General features: G+C 36.8%; 1 protein-coding gene across 1 annotated transcript in view; it reads left to right on the plus strand.

Moving 5' to 3' along the window:
- Positions 1-17,644, plus strand: part of LOC150109438 (P2R1A-PPP2R2A-interacting phosphatase regulator 1) — a 208,785-nt gene that overhangs the window by 119,999 nt on the left and 71,142 nt on the right. The window contains exons 5-6 of the mRNA XM_090413162.1: positions 3,208-3,259; positions 3,355-3,471. Of these exons, the coding sequence (XP_090269288.1) occupies positions 3,208-3,259; positions 3,355-3,471 (169 nt within the window). The remainder of the gene's footprint in view (positions 1-3,207; positions 3,260-3,354; positions 3,472-17,644) is intronic.

The following is a 17,644-nucleotide window of genomic DNA, read 5'->3' on the forward strand; positions in this document are numbered from 1 at the left end:
TGTTCTATAAGTTCTCCATTCACAATACAGTTGATATTTTCAATGCTTCTGCCTATTTTCGTTGTCTTTGTCTTTTTAATGCTGACTTTTCATACCATATCTATTAAAACATTTATTCAATTTAGTCAGAGAATCTTGCATTATGAAGGAAAGTGGTTTAATACCACTTTCCTTCATAATGTGATCCATATAGATAATGAATAAGAGAGGGGATAATGTACATCCTTGCCTGACACCAGATTTAACATTAAACCATCTTCCTGTACTTCCTTCAATTCTAACTGTTGACTTACAACTCATATAAAGACTAAGTATTGCTTGATATAATGCCCCATTAACACCATATAACTGTAGTGTTTGGAATAACTTCTCTCTTGGCACCTTGTCATATGCTTTTCCAGATCTACAAAACTTAAATACAGATCTTTGTTATATTCCCATGATTTCTCAACTATTTGTCGTAAAGTGAAAATCTGATCCTGATACCTCTATTTGGATTGAATCCAGCTTGTTCCTCACCAAGATTCTCTTCCACAATCCTTCTCAACCGCTTCTCAAGTATACTTGCATACATCTTACCAGGAGCACTCAGTAATGAAATGCCTCTGTAATTCTCACATTCAGTTTTATTTCCCTTTTATTTATATATGGGTACTATGAGAGCTCTACTCCAATCGTCTGGAATTCATCCCTCTGTCCAGGCCTTGTGAACCATGCAGTGCAGCCACTGTACGACTTTTATACCTCCATACTTGGGCATTTCTGGTCGAATATCATCTATTCCTGCTGCCTTTCCCCATTTCAGGCTTTTGATGGCTTTTTCTACTTCAAGTATGGATATGTATTCCTGACTGCATGTCTGGTCAGCGTTTTTTACCATTGACCAGTGGTAAAAAATAAAGTTTTTTTCTATCACTTTCTTCCAAAACTGTAAGAACAAGAGCAGCTGCTCTTGTTCTTATAGTTCTACAGTTTTGTTTATCCATTTACTGCTGGTAAATGGATAGCAAATGGATAAACTGCTGTTTATCCATTTACTATCTTCCTCCAAACTAATCAAACCAACTTCTTCACTTTCATCCTATCTACCTCTATTCTTTGGAACAGCCTTCCTCACTCTGTCTTCACCGAAGACCTTCACCTATCCAAAAACTTGTCACAAATTTCTTCTTTCTTTTAACTTTTTGATCCACACTTAGCATTGATGTGCTATAGATCTTGTGACCTTTTATTTGTGGCCCAGATATTTCAAAAACAACAACAACAAAAAAAATCTGCATGCAGATTCTTGTGGATGTGCCATCACCAACAATTTCATATCTGTTAGAATACTAGATAATCTTGCTCTTCTTGATCTCTTCCTCACTAGTAATCCTGAATATATGGAGATATTTTTTGTTCTCTAGGCATTTTAAATAATTTCCTGGTGTTCATTTCTTCTTTCATGGGGCAACTCTCACAGAGCTACTGTCTGGCATTATCAAAGTACTACATGAGTTATTCCTCATGCTTTCCATGCTTAATTTCCTTCATCTGATGATTATTTCCCTGTTCCACTTTAAATTCTGAACCCAATCACTGTTCCCTAAGAAGTGTATTATTGTCCTGTCATGAGAAGAAGAATCAAGCATTCTATAACTAGCTTTTATCAAAATCTCCATCTTCTCTTTCTGCCTGTTCTGAAGAAGCTCAAAATAGTTGTGAGCAAATTCACTGACAAATCCAAAACTGATTTGAAAAAATATCAAAAGCAGGAAACTGTCAAGCCTGCTTCCTGTCTCTTGCCAAACTGTTGGCCATAACATTTGTATAACATGGTTCTCTTGCATTCGTAGGATGGCATTGCAAACTCACAATGGTTAGTGAAGTTTCTTCTTTCTCCTTAGTCTTCATCCTGTCTACACTACTAATGTTATATAGGTTAAGCATCCTCTTACATGTGGACAATTAAAAAAAAAAAAACAATGAATATATATATATTACAACAGTAGTCTGCAAATGCTTCCTTGCTTTTTTTTTTCCCCAGTTCATTCAAGGAGTTTATCACTTGCAGTTTCATTATCAAAATCAGCAGTTTTTGTCTGTATATGTTCACATCATATGTACTCTTCCCATTCTTCCCTGCTTATTGGAGGCCTGAAGTGCCTTGAAAAAGTTTCAGTTTGGTGGTCTGTAGAGCAGGATTTCTGGATTACGTAAAAAAAAAAAAATCCTTACTCTAACCACTGTACTAGTGTACTATAGATTGACAACCTTTTGTGGTTAGGATTCACAAAAAGAGTCAGTCAGTTCTCTTTGCTATTATCTGCTGCAAAATACAATGGTTCTGGCAAATTCTTAGCATTGGATCATTTCGTTAATGTAATTGCCACTTTGGTTGCAATTAGTAACATGTTTGAGATTTGCGAATTGACACATCATATGTACTCTTCCCATTCTTCCCTGCTTATTGGAGGCCTGAAGTGCCTTGAAAAAGTTTCAGTTTGGTGGTCTGTAGAGCAGGATTTCTGGATTACGTAAAAAAAAAAAATCCTTACTCTAACCACTGTACTAGTGTACTATAGATTGACAACCTTTTGTGGTTAGGATTCACAAAAAGAGTCAGTCAGTTCTCTTTGCTATTATCTGCTGCAAAATACAATGGGTCTGGCAAATTCTTAGCATTGGATCATTTCGTTAATGTGATTGCCACTTTGGTTGCAATTAGTAACATGTTTGAGATTTGCGAATTGACACATACAGTGTACACTGATATTTACACTCTCATCCATATGAAAACATGTTCATTGGTTAAAGAATTTAATCAGCGGATTTTTTTCATCCCAGAAACTGAAACTCGGCTACTTCTTCATGCTTGTTTCATTTACATTAATATTCATTTTCCGTGATTTAATTCATATTGTGGCATAGTTTATTTCATATTTTTAAAAATAATATAATAAAGATAACTTTTTTTAGCATGCGCTGATACATTAATTTAGAATCTTAGTGAGAGATGCAGATCCTAATAAACATTGCACTTAGTTTTCATGAAGTGTATTGAGCACATGCATCTAACGGATTTTAGCACAGCAACTTACATAACTACAATTTAATATTAGATAAATCTAAGTAGGAAAATGTGTATTTTTTTCCCCTAGTAACAATAAGATAAATTTACATATACCTCTGTTATATATATATATATATTATTTTTTCTTTTTTTAGGGAAATCCAATCCAAATTGCAGATGTCACAATCATGGGAGGATCTCACACTGGTAATTCTCTTCCCCCCCCTCAGCTGAAATTTTATGGGTGTCATATGTAATTTAAGTTAATCATTTAGAAAATGTAATTTTTCCTTTTTTTTAAGGATGATCCTTCATTTGGTGAAACAAGTAAAAGACCTCGATCATTAACTGATCCTTTACATGTATTTACTCCACCTCTTGGTCTTTGTAATTCCCCTTCTCCAACGCGTACTGGTAAGGTAAGTTTTAATGGTTGCAAACAGAAAATATTTTCCTTGATATATAGTTTTGTAATTGAAAATAATATATCTTGTTATTAAAATGTGAATGCTTTCAGAATGATTGTATACAATTTCTCTTATCACTTCTCTTTTAAAAAAAAAACAATCTTCATTGAATTTCTGATGTATACCCCAGGAATTTCTCTTGGTACCTTGATACTATGATAATTCAACATGAAAAGTTTACATCATTACTAACTTTCTATCAACAGTTTTCCTCCAGATTAGTCTGCCATCTTCAGGACACCAATATTGTCAGATCTGATATTTCATTCTTTTGAAATACTTCTAACTGCATCAAATACCTGTTGTCCTAACCTTTGCTCTCCAGTTCTGTTTAAGTGACCATAACACCTGATATCTGAATACTAACAATATCAAGTTCATTCCTAATATGTTTATTTTTAATATGATTCTGCCATTGATTACATTTGTTCACTTCCCTAATTTTTCAGAACTTTCATATCTGTGGTTGCAAGTCTTTGATGAACTGTTTTATTTCTAACTCAACTGTCAGATCTGTTAAGTTAAAATTGTTTTGAATATTGTTCTTCCTATAGCTAGTTCAGTGTTTGACTAATTTCTCTTTTATTTCATATAGATTTATTGATTCTCCACAATACCAGCTTTACTTATTCTGTTCTAAAATTGCACCTAAATAGCTGAAATTTGATACTTGCATGATAACTTTACCATGCTGCTGACTATAACAAATTTATGCCAGATTTGTTATAGCGAAATTATTATTCAATTTAATTGATGAATACTAACAGCATGTACTGGATTTATTTAAGAGCATAAAATCATCTGCATAAAGTAAAGAGCTGAGTTGAATATCTCCAATTTTGATATCAGATCTAATACCACTCTCCTTCATAATGTGTGATCCATATAGATGATGAATAATGTACATCCTTGTCTAACACTTGATTTAATATCAAACCATCTTCCTGTACCTCCTTCAACTATGACTGGACATAAATGACTGGAAATTATCATTCAATTTAATTGATGAATACTACAAGCATTTACTGGATTTATTTAAGAGCATAAAATCATCTGCATAAAGTAAAGAGCTGAGTTGAATATCTCCAATTTTGATATCAGATCTAATACCACTCTCCTTCATAATGTGATCCATATAGATGATGAATAATGTACATCCTTGTCTAACACTTGATTTAATATCAAACCATCTTCCTATACCTCCTTACAATTTAAATACAGAATAAGTATCTCTTGATTTCTCTTGGTACCTTGTCCTGTGCCTTTTCCAGATCTACACAACTCAAATTCAGAACTTCTTTATATTCCCATGATTTCTTAGCTACTTGCCTTAAAGTCAAAATATGATCCTGATGACTTCTATCGAACTGAACTGCTTGTTCTTCTCTGGATTTCCCTTCCACAATTTTTCTTAGACTCTTTCATAAATCTTACCTAGAATACTCAGTAAGGAAGTTGCTTTGTAAATCTCACGTTCAGTTTATATTCCTTTTTTTTTTTTTTTTTTTTTTTTTTTTTCGTAAATTGGTACTGTTAGAACTTTACTCCAAGTCATCCAGAATCCTTACTTTGTTTTTAATATAACAACCAAGATAGATTGATATAGTAAGAAATGCCTTGAAAGACCAAAATATATGATCTGAATGAGTATGATCTCTATGATCTAAATATATAATGTTGAAGTCCTGACGGAAAACAGATCAATTTGGAGGAAAATTGTTGATAAGAAGTTTTAATGATGTTACCTTTTTTTTTTCATGTAGCACTATCATAATATCCTATACACCTTCAAGGGTATATACTGGAAATTTGATGGTTTTTAATATTGGTAGACACGTGTACATTTCATCCTCCTTACAAGAATGAAATATGTTGGAGTTAGTAAAAAAAAAATAATAATCATAAAATAAAATTATGCTGAGTTAATCACAATTACTTCCCAAAACTTTGAGACAGGCATTCAGTTAGAGCAGGTAAAGTGTAGATGATGTCGGAAGTTTCTTTCACAAGTTTCAAGAAACAAACAATAAAATTTAAATTGACTGAAGAATCTTAGTTTGATTCCAAAGAATTCTGTCTAGTGTTAGTGGCATTGTAAACAAGTCTAGGCTTATCACATTCCAAGAATTTGATGTAGTTCTGTTGTTCTAAGAGGAATCCGCTCAGTTTAACAGCCCATCTCTCCAAAATAATGAAGTCAGTACAAACAGGATGCTTGATGGAGACATAAGGAGAGAAGTGATAATTTATTCTTTTGTGGATGGTGGAAAAGGAGACAGGTTCTTACCTTATTTTGAAAGTGATGTATGGATTATACTTGCAGAGAACCTGCACTATTTCTTCTCTTGTTCCCTGAAGGTAGGATATGGAAACTTTTTTTGCATCAAATTGTGATCTGATTGAGGAACGATATCTATCATTACTTTTCTGGGTGGCAGCTTGGTATATTCATTAGGAGTCAAGGTGATTTTTATTTTATTTAATTTTTCCAAAAGAAGGGAATCAGAAAACTTGTGTGAGCTCTGTGTATAAAAGTTTTGATAATGCTCGTCTTCTGTGATGGATGATGGTGTGAAGACAGATGGATGTATCTTCTAGTAAAGGAAGGTTTTTCTATAAACAGAAAACTGAATACTTCCTTTAGAGGTATGGATTATTAAAGTATCCAGAAAGAAAGTCATGTTCAGTAGTGAAACAATGGTTCCCTTGATATAGTTTTCCTATTTATCAAAGTTCCACTTCATGAAACTCTTCTTACATACTGATTTCCCTGAGGATATTGTTAATTTGTTTGATGGGGAGGGATACATAATAATGAGACCAGACTGCAAAAGTATTATCTGTGAAGTGAAGCAGATATGAGGTTGATGGAAAAGGCTCTGAGGAGTTGACTTTTCAGATGTTCCATAATAATCAAACTGAGAGAAGAGCCATAATAATGGCTCCTCTCTCAGTTTGTTGTTTGTACAACTTATTCTGCCGTATAAAATAACCTGCATTGATGGTGAATTTAAACAAATTAACAATATCCTCAAGAAAATCAGCATCTAAGAACTGAAGAGTTCCATGAAGTGATATCTTTGATAAATAGGAAAACTATATCAAGTAACTATTGTTTCATTATAACTAATATTTAAGGAATTGACAGCGTATACTGGAAATATAGATTAAATAAACTTTAATATACACTTTCCGATATTTCGGCGAACGTTACGTTGCCATCTTCTTGGGAACTTACTAAAAACACACGTGCACACAAGTACTAATACAACAAATGAGACTGAGGCTAGGACGCTAGCGTTTTCCTAAAGTCCTGATGGTGCCCCCTGGCGGGCTATATTGGTAGTTCTTGGCCTTTGGGCTGAAGTTCTTTTGATAAAAGTTTCCCAAATTTGGGGCAGTTTCATGCATCCAAATTTGTTGAGGTTTGGCATGTTCCTAAGGGCCGAGGCTGATTCCATGAATAGTCTTTCATACTTGAACTTACTGCGGTGTATTACTGTGGCTTTCTTCCATCTTATTCTGTGGCGAGTATCCAGAGCGTGGTCTGCAAGCCCAGAGTGGCTGTACTGGTGAAATCGGATGTAATCCTTGTGTTCTGAGATTCTGATATTTGCTGTCCTGCCTGTTTGGCCAAAGTAGGACAGTTTACAGCTGCAAGGGACCTGGTATACACCAGGTAGGTCTAGGGGAAGTGGTTGGTCTTTGGTGGAGCGGATAAAGGATGCCAGTTTTCTATGTGGTCTGTAACAAGTGGTCAAGTCATGTTTTTTTAAGATTTTATTGATTTTTTCTGAGGTGCCTCTGATGTAGGGAATAGTGATGGATTTAGAGTAATCTTTTTTGTGAGGGGGAGGGGGTGGTGGGTTGTGGATAACTGGGTTAAGTATTTTTTGGATTTTTTGGAGGGGGTAGCTGGCTGAGAAAGTGTCACGGATGTGATTTAGTTCAGAGGTTAGGGCTTGATCATTAGAACAGATTATTTTTGCCCTGTTGAATAATGTTTTAATAACTCCATATTGTTGTGAGGGGGGGGGGGGGGATTGTTGGTGAATGTATCTGCCTGTATGGGTGGGTTTTCTATAAACTGAGAAAACCAAGGTTCCATCAGGTTGGCGGGTGACTAGTGTGTCTAGGAAGGGGAGGTTATTGTTTTCCTCTTTTTCCAGGGTGAATTTGATTCTAGGGTGTTGGTTGTTCAAGTGTGTTAGGAAGGAGAGGAGTGAATCCGGGCCATGTGGCCAAATAGCGAAAACATCATCAACATAGCGAAGCCATATGGTAGGTTTTTGTGGGGCTGAGTTTAAGGCTTTCTCTTCAAACATCTCCATGAAAAAGTTGGCCAAGGGTGGGGAAAGTGGTGAGCCCATGGCTGTCCCCTCTATCTGTTTGTAGAATTTTTCCTGCCAAACGAAATAGCCGGAGTTCATTGTAAACTGAAATAGGGCTGAGATATCGGGAGGAAATTTAGCTTGGATTAGCTCTAAGGTTTCTTTGAGAGGGACATTCGTGAATAGGGAGGAGACATCAGAACTGACCATTATGTCATTGTGTTGGAGTGTAAGGTTTTCTATACTGGCTTTGAAGTGGGCTGAGTTTTTTATGTGTGATGGTGTATTGCCAGTATAGTGTGAGAGCGCTTTGGCTAAATGCTTGGCTAGTTTATAAGTGGGGGAATCAATGCCATCCACTATGGGACGTAATGGCACATTTTCTTTGTGTATTTTTGGGAGCCCATATAAGCGGGGGGGGTCTAGAGTTATAGGGTTTTAGTCTGTTGGTAATCTCCACAGGCCAAGAAGTGACCTTCTTAAGGAGCCTATGGAGTTTTCTAATTTGTGAGCTGGTGGGATTGTAATCAATGGGGAGGTAAGTGGAGCGATCTAATAATAAGGCCTTGAGCTTACCTGTGTAGTCTTTGAGATTGAGTACCACAGTGGCGTTCCCCTTATCTGCTTTGGTGATCACTATTTTTTTTTTTTTTTTTTGTTAATTCCTTAAATATTCAAAGCCAGTATAGAAAACCTTACACTCCAACACAATGACATAATGGTCAGTTTTGATGTCTCCTCCCTATTCACGAATGTCCCTCTCAAAGAAACCTTAGAGCTAATCCAAGCTAAATTTCCTCCCGATATCTCAGCCCTATTTCAGTTTACAATGAACTCGGGCTATTTCGTTTGGCAGGAAAAATTCTACAAACAGATAGAGGGGACAGCCATGGGTTCACCACTTTCCCCAACCTTGGCCAACTTTTTCATGGAGATGTTTGAAGAGAAAGCCTTAAACTCAGCCCCACAAAAACCTACCATATGGCTTCGCTATGTTGATGATGTTTTCGCTATTTGGCCACATGGCCCGGATTCACTCCTCTCCTTCCTAACACACTTGAACAACCAACACCCTAGAATCAAATTCACCCTGGAAAAAGAGGAAAACAATAACCTCCCCTTCCTAGACACACTAGTCACCCGCCAACCTGATGGAACCTTGGTTTTCTCAGTTTATAGAAAACCCACCCATACAGGCAGATACATTCACCAACAATCCCACCACCCCCCCTCACAACAATATGGAGTTATTAAAACATTATTCAACAGGGCAAAAATAATCTGTTCTAATGATCAAGCCCTAACCTCTGAACTAAATCACATCCGTGACACTTTCTCAGCCAACGGCTACCCCTCCAAAAAATCCAAAAAATACTTAACCCAGTTATCCACAACCCACCACCCCCTCCCCCTCACAAAAAAGATTACTCTAAATCCATCACTATTCCCTACATCAGAGGCACCTCAGAAAAAATCAATAAAATCTTAAAAAAACATGACTTGACCACTTGTTACAGACCACATAGAAAACTGGCATCCCTTATCCGCTCCACCAAAGACCAACCACTTCCCCTAGACCTACCTGGTGTATACCAGGTCCCTTGCAGCTGTAAACTGTCCTACTTTGGCCAAAACAGGCAGGACAGCAAATATCAGAATCTCAGAACACAAGGATTACATCCGATTTCACCAGTACAGCCACTCTGGGCTTGCAGACCACGCTCTGGATACTCGCCACAGAATAAGATGGAAGAAAGCCACAGTAATACACCGCAGTAAGTTCAAGTATGAAAGACTATTCATGGAATCAGCCTCGGCCCTTAGGAACATGCCAAACCTCAACAAATTTGGATGCATGAAACTGCCCCAAATTTGGGAAACTTTTATCAAAAGAACTTCAGCCCAAAGGCCAAGAACTACCAATATAGCCCGCCAGGGGGCACCATCAGGACTTTAGGAAAACGCTAGCGTCCTAGCCTCAGTCTCATTTGTTGTATTAGTACTTGTGTGCACGTGTCTTTTTAGTAAGTTCCCAAGAAGATGGCAACGTAACGTTCGCCGAAGTATCGGAAAGTGTATATTAAAGTTTATTTAATCTATATTTCCAGTATACGCTGTCAATTCCTTAAATATTAGTAATTATGTCTAACCAGCGTATAAGCCTCTCAACAAGAATATTGTTTCATTGTCTGGCAAACACAGAATTTAAATAATTTTATCTTTGAAGTTAGTGCTGTTTTTAATATAAGAACTGGAGTTGCCTGTGAGGTTTTGAAGAAGGCTAAAAAAATATTTAGCAAGATGGTGTAAATGGGAAAGGCAGTACAATCAGCTATATGACATAATGAATAACTATGTATTAATATTGGAAGGACCATCGGTATGTTAATTTTTCAGTAGTGAAGCATCCCATGAATATACTACCTAGTCCGATAATTTATTTGTTTGTCTCTGCTGATTACACTATAGGTTGCTCTATTCCTGAGTAAAATATTAAAATTTTACAATTATACTCTGTAACATCTATCAGAATACTTTGAACAGATAGGCCTGGCCATTCTGCTTAGAATCTATGAACATCAGGACTGTATCAGATTTTTTTCAATCTAAAAGTCTAAGTTTAGGCTTGTTTATGATGCCATTGACATTAGACACAGAGATCTTTGGAATCAAATCAAGATTCTTCTTCACTTCAGTCAATTTAAATTTTATCATTTGTTTCTTGAAACTTGTGAAACATGACATGGTCCAAACGTTAACTGTGCTGATTACATACCTGTCTCAAAATTTTGTGAAGTAACTACAATTAACTGTTCATAATTTTTGTAATAATGAATAAGTTATGTATTCTTGTATTTGAATTACAAAAGCTAACCATTGTTTCCCTTTGAACTCTAATAGTGTATTCTTGTCTTTACTTACCTGAGATTAGGACTCAAGCAAGTAAGCATATCACATAACTCATATCTTGCTTCTCATCTTTTGAGCGTTATCCATCTTTTCTTCTCTCCTTGTAACAAGGATGAAATATATTGGAGTTAATAAATTCTGTTTTTCTGTACATGTACAGCCTTTAATAAAAATAGAGTATGTCTACTACATATGTTCTTTTAAGTTAAAAATGCCAAGAAATTATATTCTTGATTCTATCCTTTATCCAAGTATAAACAAACAAAATTTACACGTGAAGCAACTTCACGACTGGGCTACTTATATATAGATGCTAATGACTTCACATCAATTGCCTTAGTATCCCATAATGCAAGGCACATATCCTTAGAGTCATGTATAATGCTATGCATTATGACTGGTTTTGGCTTTTATTGAGATACCAAGGTGAAGTACGAATTTCTTGGCATCTTTAACTTATAGTATAACTAAGTTAAAAAAACTTTCAACAACTAGCTGTAATCCAGACTATTTTAGTAATAAGGTGTGACATCTTTGACTACTTGTATATGGGAAATATATGACTTATGCATTACTTCAACTTTAGTATCTCTTCTGGGTAGTGGCCCTTCCCATAATACTTCCCATAAGACATGTATAATGCATAGCATTATACATGTCTGTAAGGATATGTACTTTGCATTATAGGATACCAAGGTAATTGATATGAAGTCATTATATACAAGCTTCTATATACAAGTAACTCAGTTGTGAAGTTATTTCACACACAAACTTTTTTGCTAGATATTTTCAATATTTTGAAAGTTTTTTCACGTGACTTTCATCATCATTAACCATGGACTCGCTGTCCATTTGTGTCCGATGCCTCCGTCACTATCTTCTTCCACCTTTCTTTGTTCAGTGCACAGTGTCGCAGTTTCTGTACACCCATTCCACACAGTCCTTTATGTCGTCTATCCATTCTTTGTATGGTCTACCTCTTCTGTTTACACCATCCATAATATCAAACATGAATGTCTTTATGTTTTGTTTCATGTTCTTCTAACCAAATACCATTGTCTTTGTGTTTTCCAAGTTCATAATAAGTCCAAATATTTTCCCTTCTTCATTTAACAGTTTCAATGTTTGTTGTAGCTCTGTTTCATCTTCTTCCATAATAACAATATCATCTGCAAATCTCAGATTGTTAATTCCCATCCCATGCACTGATATTCCTTTTGCATCTTCCTTCATTTTATCCATTGCTATTTCTAAATGTGCGATGAAAATGCTTGGTGATATTGGGTCCTCCTGTCTAGTACCTCTGCTTGTTTTAAACCATTTCCCCAAATTACCACCTATTCTTACTGCTGCAACTGCATTCTTATAAAGATCTTTTAATATAGCTATTAGTTCAAGGATAGCTATTAGTTTTCTAGCACTGCTAATGTCACTTTCTGGTCGATACTGTCAAATGCTTTCTGAAAATCAACAAAGCAAGTATATATGCTTTTGTTTTTTCTCATAGCTTTCTCTGCTATTAACTGTATTGTCAAAATCTGTCGAATTGTAGTTCCATCTTTCCTAAATCCTGCTTGTTCATCTGCATGATATGCTTCCAATTGTTCTCAATCTTTCTGTCAATATCATCATCACCTTACCAAGATGACTTGTTAAGGCAATTGTTCTATAATTTTTACATTCTAGCTTATTTCCTTTCTTATATAATGTCACTAATATCGATTTCATCCACTCCTTTGGCATTTTCACTTCTTTCCATACCATATCACATAGTTGGTGCATTTCTGTAACCATACTTTTGCTGCCATATTTTTATCATTTCTCCAGTGATGTTATCATTACCAGGACTCTTGTTGTGTTTTAGCCATCCTATTTCTTTTTCTACCTCTCCTCTTAAAATGCCTTATCATACTCATTACATGATGGTGATATCTGCTTAAATTCTTCAGTCAGCTTCCCAACGCTATCTAAATCTAGATTTTCTTCATATAACTCACTGCAGTATTTTGTCCACCGCTGTACAATTTTATCTTTACTCATCAGTACTTTGCCTGTTTTCATCTTTAATTGTGGTCTGTTTTGGATTCTGCCTTCTATTATATAAATGGTTCTAATCATTTTGAACACCTCCCTAGTTTTATGCTCTCTGTAGTGCTGTTCTATATTATTGCATTAGGCTTCTAACCATTTCATCTTATCTATTTTGACTGCTTTTTTCACCTCATTATTTGTTCTAATGTATCCCTTCTTATCTTCAGCATTATTTTCTCCTGTACTAACTTCAGTGTTTCTTGTCTAATCCACTTCTTTTTGATCTTCTCTTCTTCTGGTACTATTTCTTCAACCGCATCTTCTTTCGCCTTCGTTACTCCTTTAACTCTTAGATTCCAATTTTTTTCTTTGTACACACTTTTAAGTTTCTCTTCTAACACTGTTCTGTACCTTCTCCTATTTCTGCTTCACTTATCTCTTTGTTTCTGATAATGGGGTTTATATTTTCTTTTTAATTCAACTTGATGTTTCCAATCACTAAACCATGATCCAAGTCTGTATCCGCTCCTTGAAACGTTTGACACTGCTGTACTGATGTTATCCATCTTCTTTTAATCGTGATCATATTGATCATGTTCTTGGTTTTCCCATTATTTGATCACCATGTCCATTTTCTACAGTCCTTTGGAATCTTGTGTTACAGCTCATCATCTTGTAGTCCACAGCAAATTCTAACATTTTTTTGCCTCGTTCATTTCTTTATTAAATCACTTAAGGAATTGAACAACATAGATACGAATATAAATTAAATTACACTTCAATAAATATTTCCGATATTCTGACCAAAGCTCATGATTTAAAGTGCATTAAAGCTCTTCTTCAAAGGCACGAATAGCTTCGTTAATGTCTGCTAAGAGAAACCATGTGGCGGTGATTTGTTTGCGAAGCAACGCGTAGCTGGCGCTGTTATATATACGAAGAGCTTTTTGTGAAACAAAACTGTGTTGAATTTTACACAGTTTGGGATTACCTGATTATCCCAGCAGCATTTTAGGAAAGTTAGACGATTTAATTGTCTAGACAACTTCAACTTCATTTTACAATATTGGCGAGCCTTCTGTGCAATAGCATCTCCGTGGATGATGTTAATTCTCGTAGACAGGCTTATACGTTGGTTATGCATTATTAAATCACTTAAGGAATTGAACAACGTAGATACGAATATAAATTAAATTACACTTTAATAAATATTTCCGATATTTCGGCAACGTCATGTTGCCATCTTCAAAAGGAACTCACAAAAAAAGGCACGTGCACGTAGGCACTACAACACAGTAACTGAGAATAAAGAGATGAAGCTATTGTTCTCCTAAAAGTCCTGATGATGCCCTCTAGCAGGCTAAGTAGGTGTTCTCGGCCGTTGGGCTGAAGGTCTGCTGATGTAAGCCTCCCAAATATGGGGCAGTCACATACAACCAAATTTGTTGAGGCTTTGAGAGTTTCTTGGGGCTGAGGCTGATTCCATAACCAGTCTTTCTAATTTGTATTTGCTACGGTGTATTACTATAGCTTTCTTCCACCGTATTCTGTGGCGTGTATCCAGAGCATGGTGTGCAAGACCAGAATGGCTGTACTTGTGAAAACAAATTTTCACAAGTACAGCACATTTTCTTTATGTATTTTTGGGAGTACGTAAATACGGGGGGGTAATAGAGTTAAAGAGCTTTAGTCTGTTGGTAATTTCTACAGGCCAAGAAGTGACTTTCTTAAGGAGCACTCCTCTCCTTCTTAACACACTTAAACAATCAGCACCCCAGAATCAAGTTCACCCTGGAAAAAGATGAAAACAACAGCTTCCCATTCCTAGACACACCAGTCACCCGCCAGCCTGATGGAACCTTGGTTTTCTCAGTTTACAAAAAACTCACCCATACAGGCAGATACATTCACCAACAACCCCCCCCCCCCACACACACACAACAATATGGAGTGGTGAAAACACTATACAACAGGGCTAAACTAATCTGTTCTAACGACATAGCCCTAAACACTGAACTAAATCACATCCTCAACACTTTCTCAACCAATTGCTACCCCCCCCCCAAAAAAAAATCCAAAAAATATTAAAACCTACAAACCACAGCCCCTCCCCTACCCGCCTCCACAACAAGGATTACTCTAAATCCATCACCATTCCCTACATCCGAGGCACCTCAGAAAAAATTACAAAAATCTTGAAAAAAAAACATGACCTAACCTCCTGTTACAGGCCATACAGAAAATTTGCATCCCTTATCCGCACCATTAAAGACCAACCACTTCCCCTAGACCTACCTGCTGTATATCAGGTCCCTTGCAGCTGTAAATTGTCTTACTTTGGCTAAACAGGCAGGACAGCGAATATCAGAGTTTCTGAACACAAGGACTACATCCGTATTCACAAGTACAGCCATTCTGGTCTTGCAGACCATGCTCTGGATACACGCCACAGAATACGGTGGAAGAAAGCTACAGTAATACACCGTAGCAAATACAAATTCGAAGACTATTTATGGAATCAGCCTCAGCCCCCAAGAAATTCTCAAAACCTCAACAAATTTGGTTGTATGTGACTGCCCCAAATTTGGAAGGCTTACATCAGCAGACCTTCAGCCCAACGGCAAGAACATCTACTTAGCCCGCTAGAGGGCATTATCAGGACTTTTAGGAGAACAATAGCTTCTCTTTATTCTCAGTTACTGTGTTGTAGTGCCTACGTGCATGTGCCTTTTTTTGTGAGTTCCTTTCGAAGATGGCAACGTGACGTTGCTGAAATATCGGAAATATTTATTAAAGTGTAATGTAATTTATATTCGTATCTACATTGTTCAATTCCTTAAGTGATTTAATAATGCATAACCAACACATAAACCTGTCTACGAGAATTAACATCATCCAGGGAGATGCTATCGTATGAAAGGCTCACCAATACTATAAAATGAAGTTGAAGTTATGTAGACAATTAAATCATGTAACTTTCCTAAAACGCTGCCAAGATAATCAGTAATCCTGAACTGTGTAAAATTCAAGCACTGTTTTGTTTCAAAAAAGCTCTCCATATATGTAACAGCAACACGTTGCTTCGTGTAGCTGGCACTGGAAAGGGAACTTTCCAAAGAATTTGAAAAAATTACGAGGCCGACAAATGAAAAAATTCGAAAAATTAAAAATGAACTCTACCGTCAATCCAAAACTTCCTACCAACACCGTAATCAACCTTTCTTCAGTCACCCTGAAGCCTGAAACACTCAACACGCTTTCACGTGACCACAACTTCACCATTACTCCCAGAAAAATACCTAGTGAGGATATTATGATCCAGATCGAACGCAGAATCTGCCACCTTCCACATCAAGTCACCAACAGTATAAGGCTGGATGTAGCTTGTGTCCTCTCCAAAGCAAGACCACCAAAAACCAACATATCCAACAAGGAATATAAAGCTCTGCAGGAAATGAGGAATAATAAAGAATTAGTTATCATCAAAGCTGATAAGGGAAACGCAACTGTAGTACTTAACCAAAAGAACTACACAGGTAAGCTTAATGCTCTTCTATTAGATCGAGCTACTTACCTCCCTATCGAATACAATCCCACCAACTCACAAATTAGAAAACTTCACAGGCTCCTTAAGAAAGTCACTTCTTGACCTGTAGAAGTTACCAACAGATTAAAGTCGTTTAACTCTATACCCCCCCCCCCCCCTGTATTTATGGACTCCCAAAATTACATAAAGAAAATGTGCCATTACATCCCATAGTGGATGGCATTGATTCCCCCACATACAAATTAGCTAAACATTTGGCCAAAGAGCTCACGCACTGTACTGGTAACACACCATCACACATAAAAAACCAACCCCACTTCAAAGCCAGCATAGAAAACCTTACACTCCAACAGACTGACATAATGGTCAGCTTTGCCGTTTCCTCCTTATTCACAAATGTCCCACTCAAGGAAACTTTAGAGCTAATCCAAGCTACATTTTCTCCTGATATCCCAGCCCTATTTCAGTTCACATTGAACTCAGGCTATTTCGTTTGGCAGGGGAAATTCTACAATCAAATAGAGGGGACAGCCATGAGTTCACCACTCTCCCCACCCTTTGCCAATTTCTTTATGGAGCTCTTTGAAGAAAATTAGCCTTACGTAGCAAAGAAGCTGCTACGTTGGCTAATTTTCTTAGAAGAAAATTAGCCAACGTAGCAAAGCCATATGGTTGGTTTTTGCCCCACAAAAACCAACCATATGGCTTTGCTACGTTGATGATGTGTTCGCTATTTGGCCACAGAGCTTTCAAACACTCTGCTCCTTCTTAACACACTTAAACAACCAACACCCCCAGAATCAAATTCACCCTGGAAAAAGAGGAAAACAACAGCCTCCCTTTCCTAGACATACTAGTCACCTGCCAGCTTGATGGATCCTTGGTTTTCTCAGTTTATAGAAAACCCACCCATACAGGCAGATACATTCACCAACAATTCCCCCTCACTCTCACAACAATATGGAGTGGTGAAAACACTATATAACAGGGCTAAACTAATCTGTTCTAACGACATAGCCCTAAACACTGAACTAAACCACATCCTCAACACTTTCTCAGCCAATGGCTATCCCCCCCCCCAAAAAAAAATCCAAAAAATATTAAAACCTACAAACCACAACCCCTCCCCACATCCACAACAAGGATTACTCTAAATCCACCATTCTCTACATCTGAGGCACCTCGGATAAAATTACCAAAATCTTAAAAAAACATGACCTGATCTCCTGTTGCAGGCCATATAGAAAATTGGCATCCCTTATTTGCACCACTAAAGACCAACCACTTCCCCTACACCTACCTGGTG

Source organism: Typopeltis vanoorti, chromosome 2 (assembly GCF_054136105.1).
Source record: "Typopeltis vanoorti isolate ZY-2024b chromosome 2, IOZ_Tvanoo_1.0, whole genome shotgun sequence".
Classification (NCBI taxonomy): Eukaryota; Metazoa; Arthropoda; class Arachnida; order Uropygi; family Thelyphonidae; genus Typopeltis; species Typopeltis vanoorti.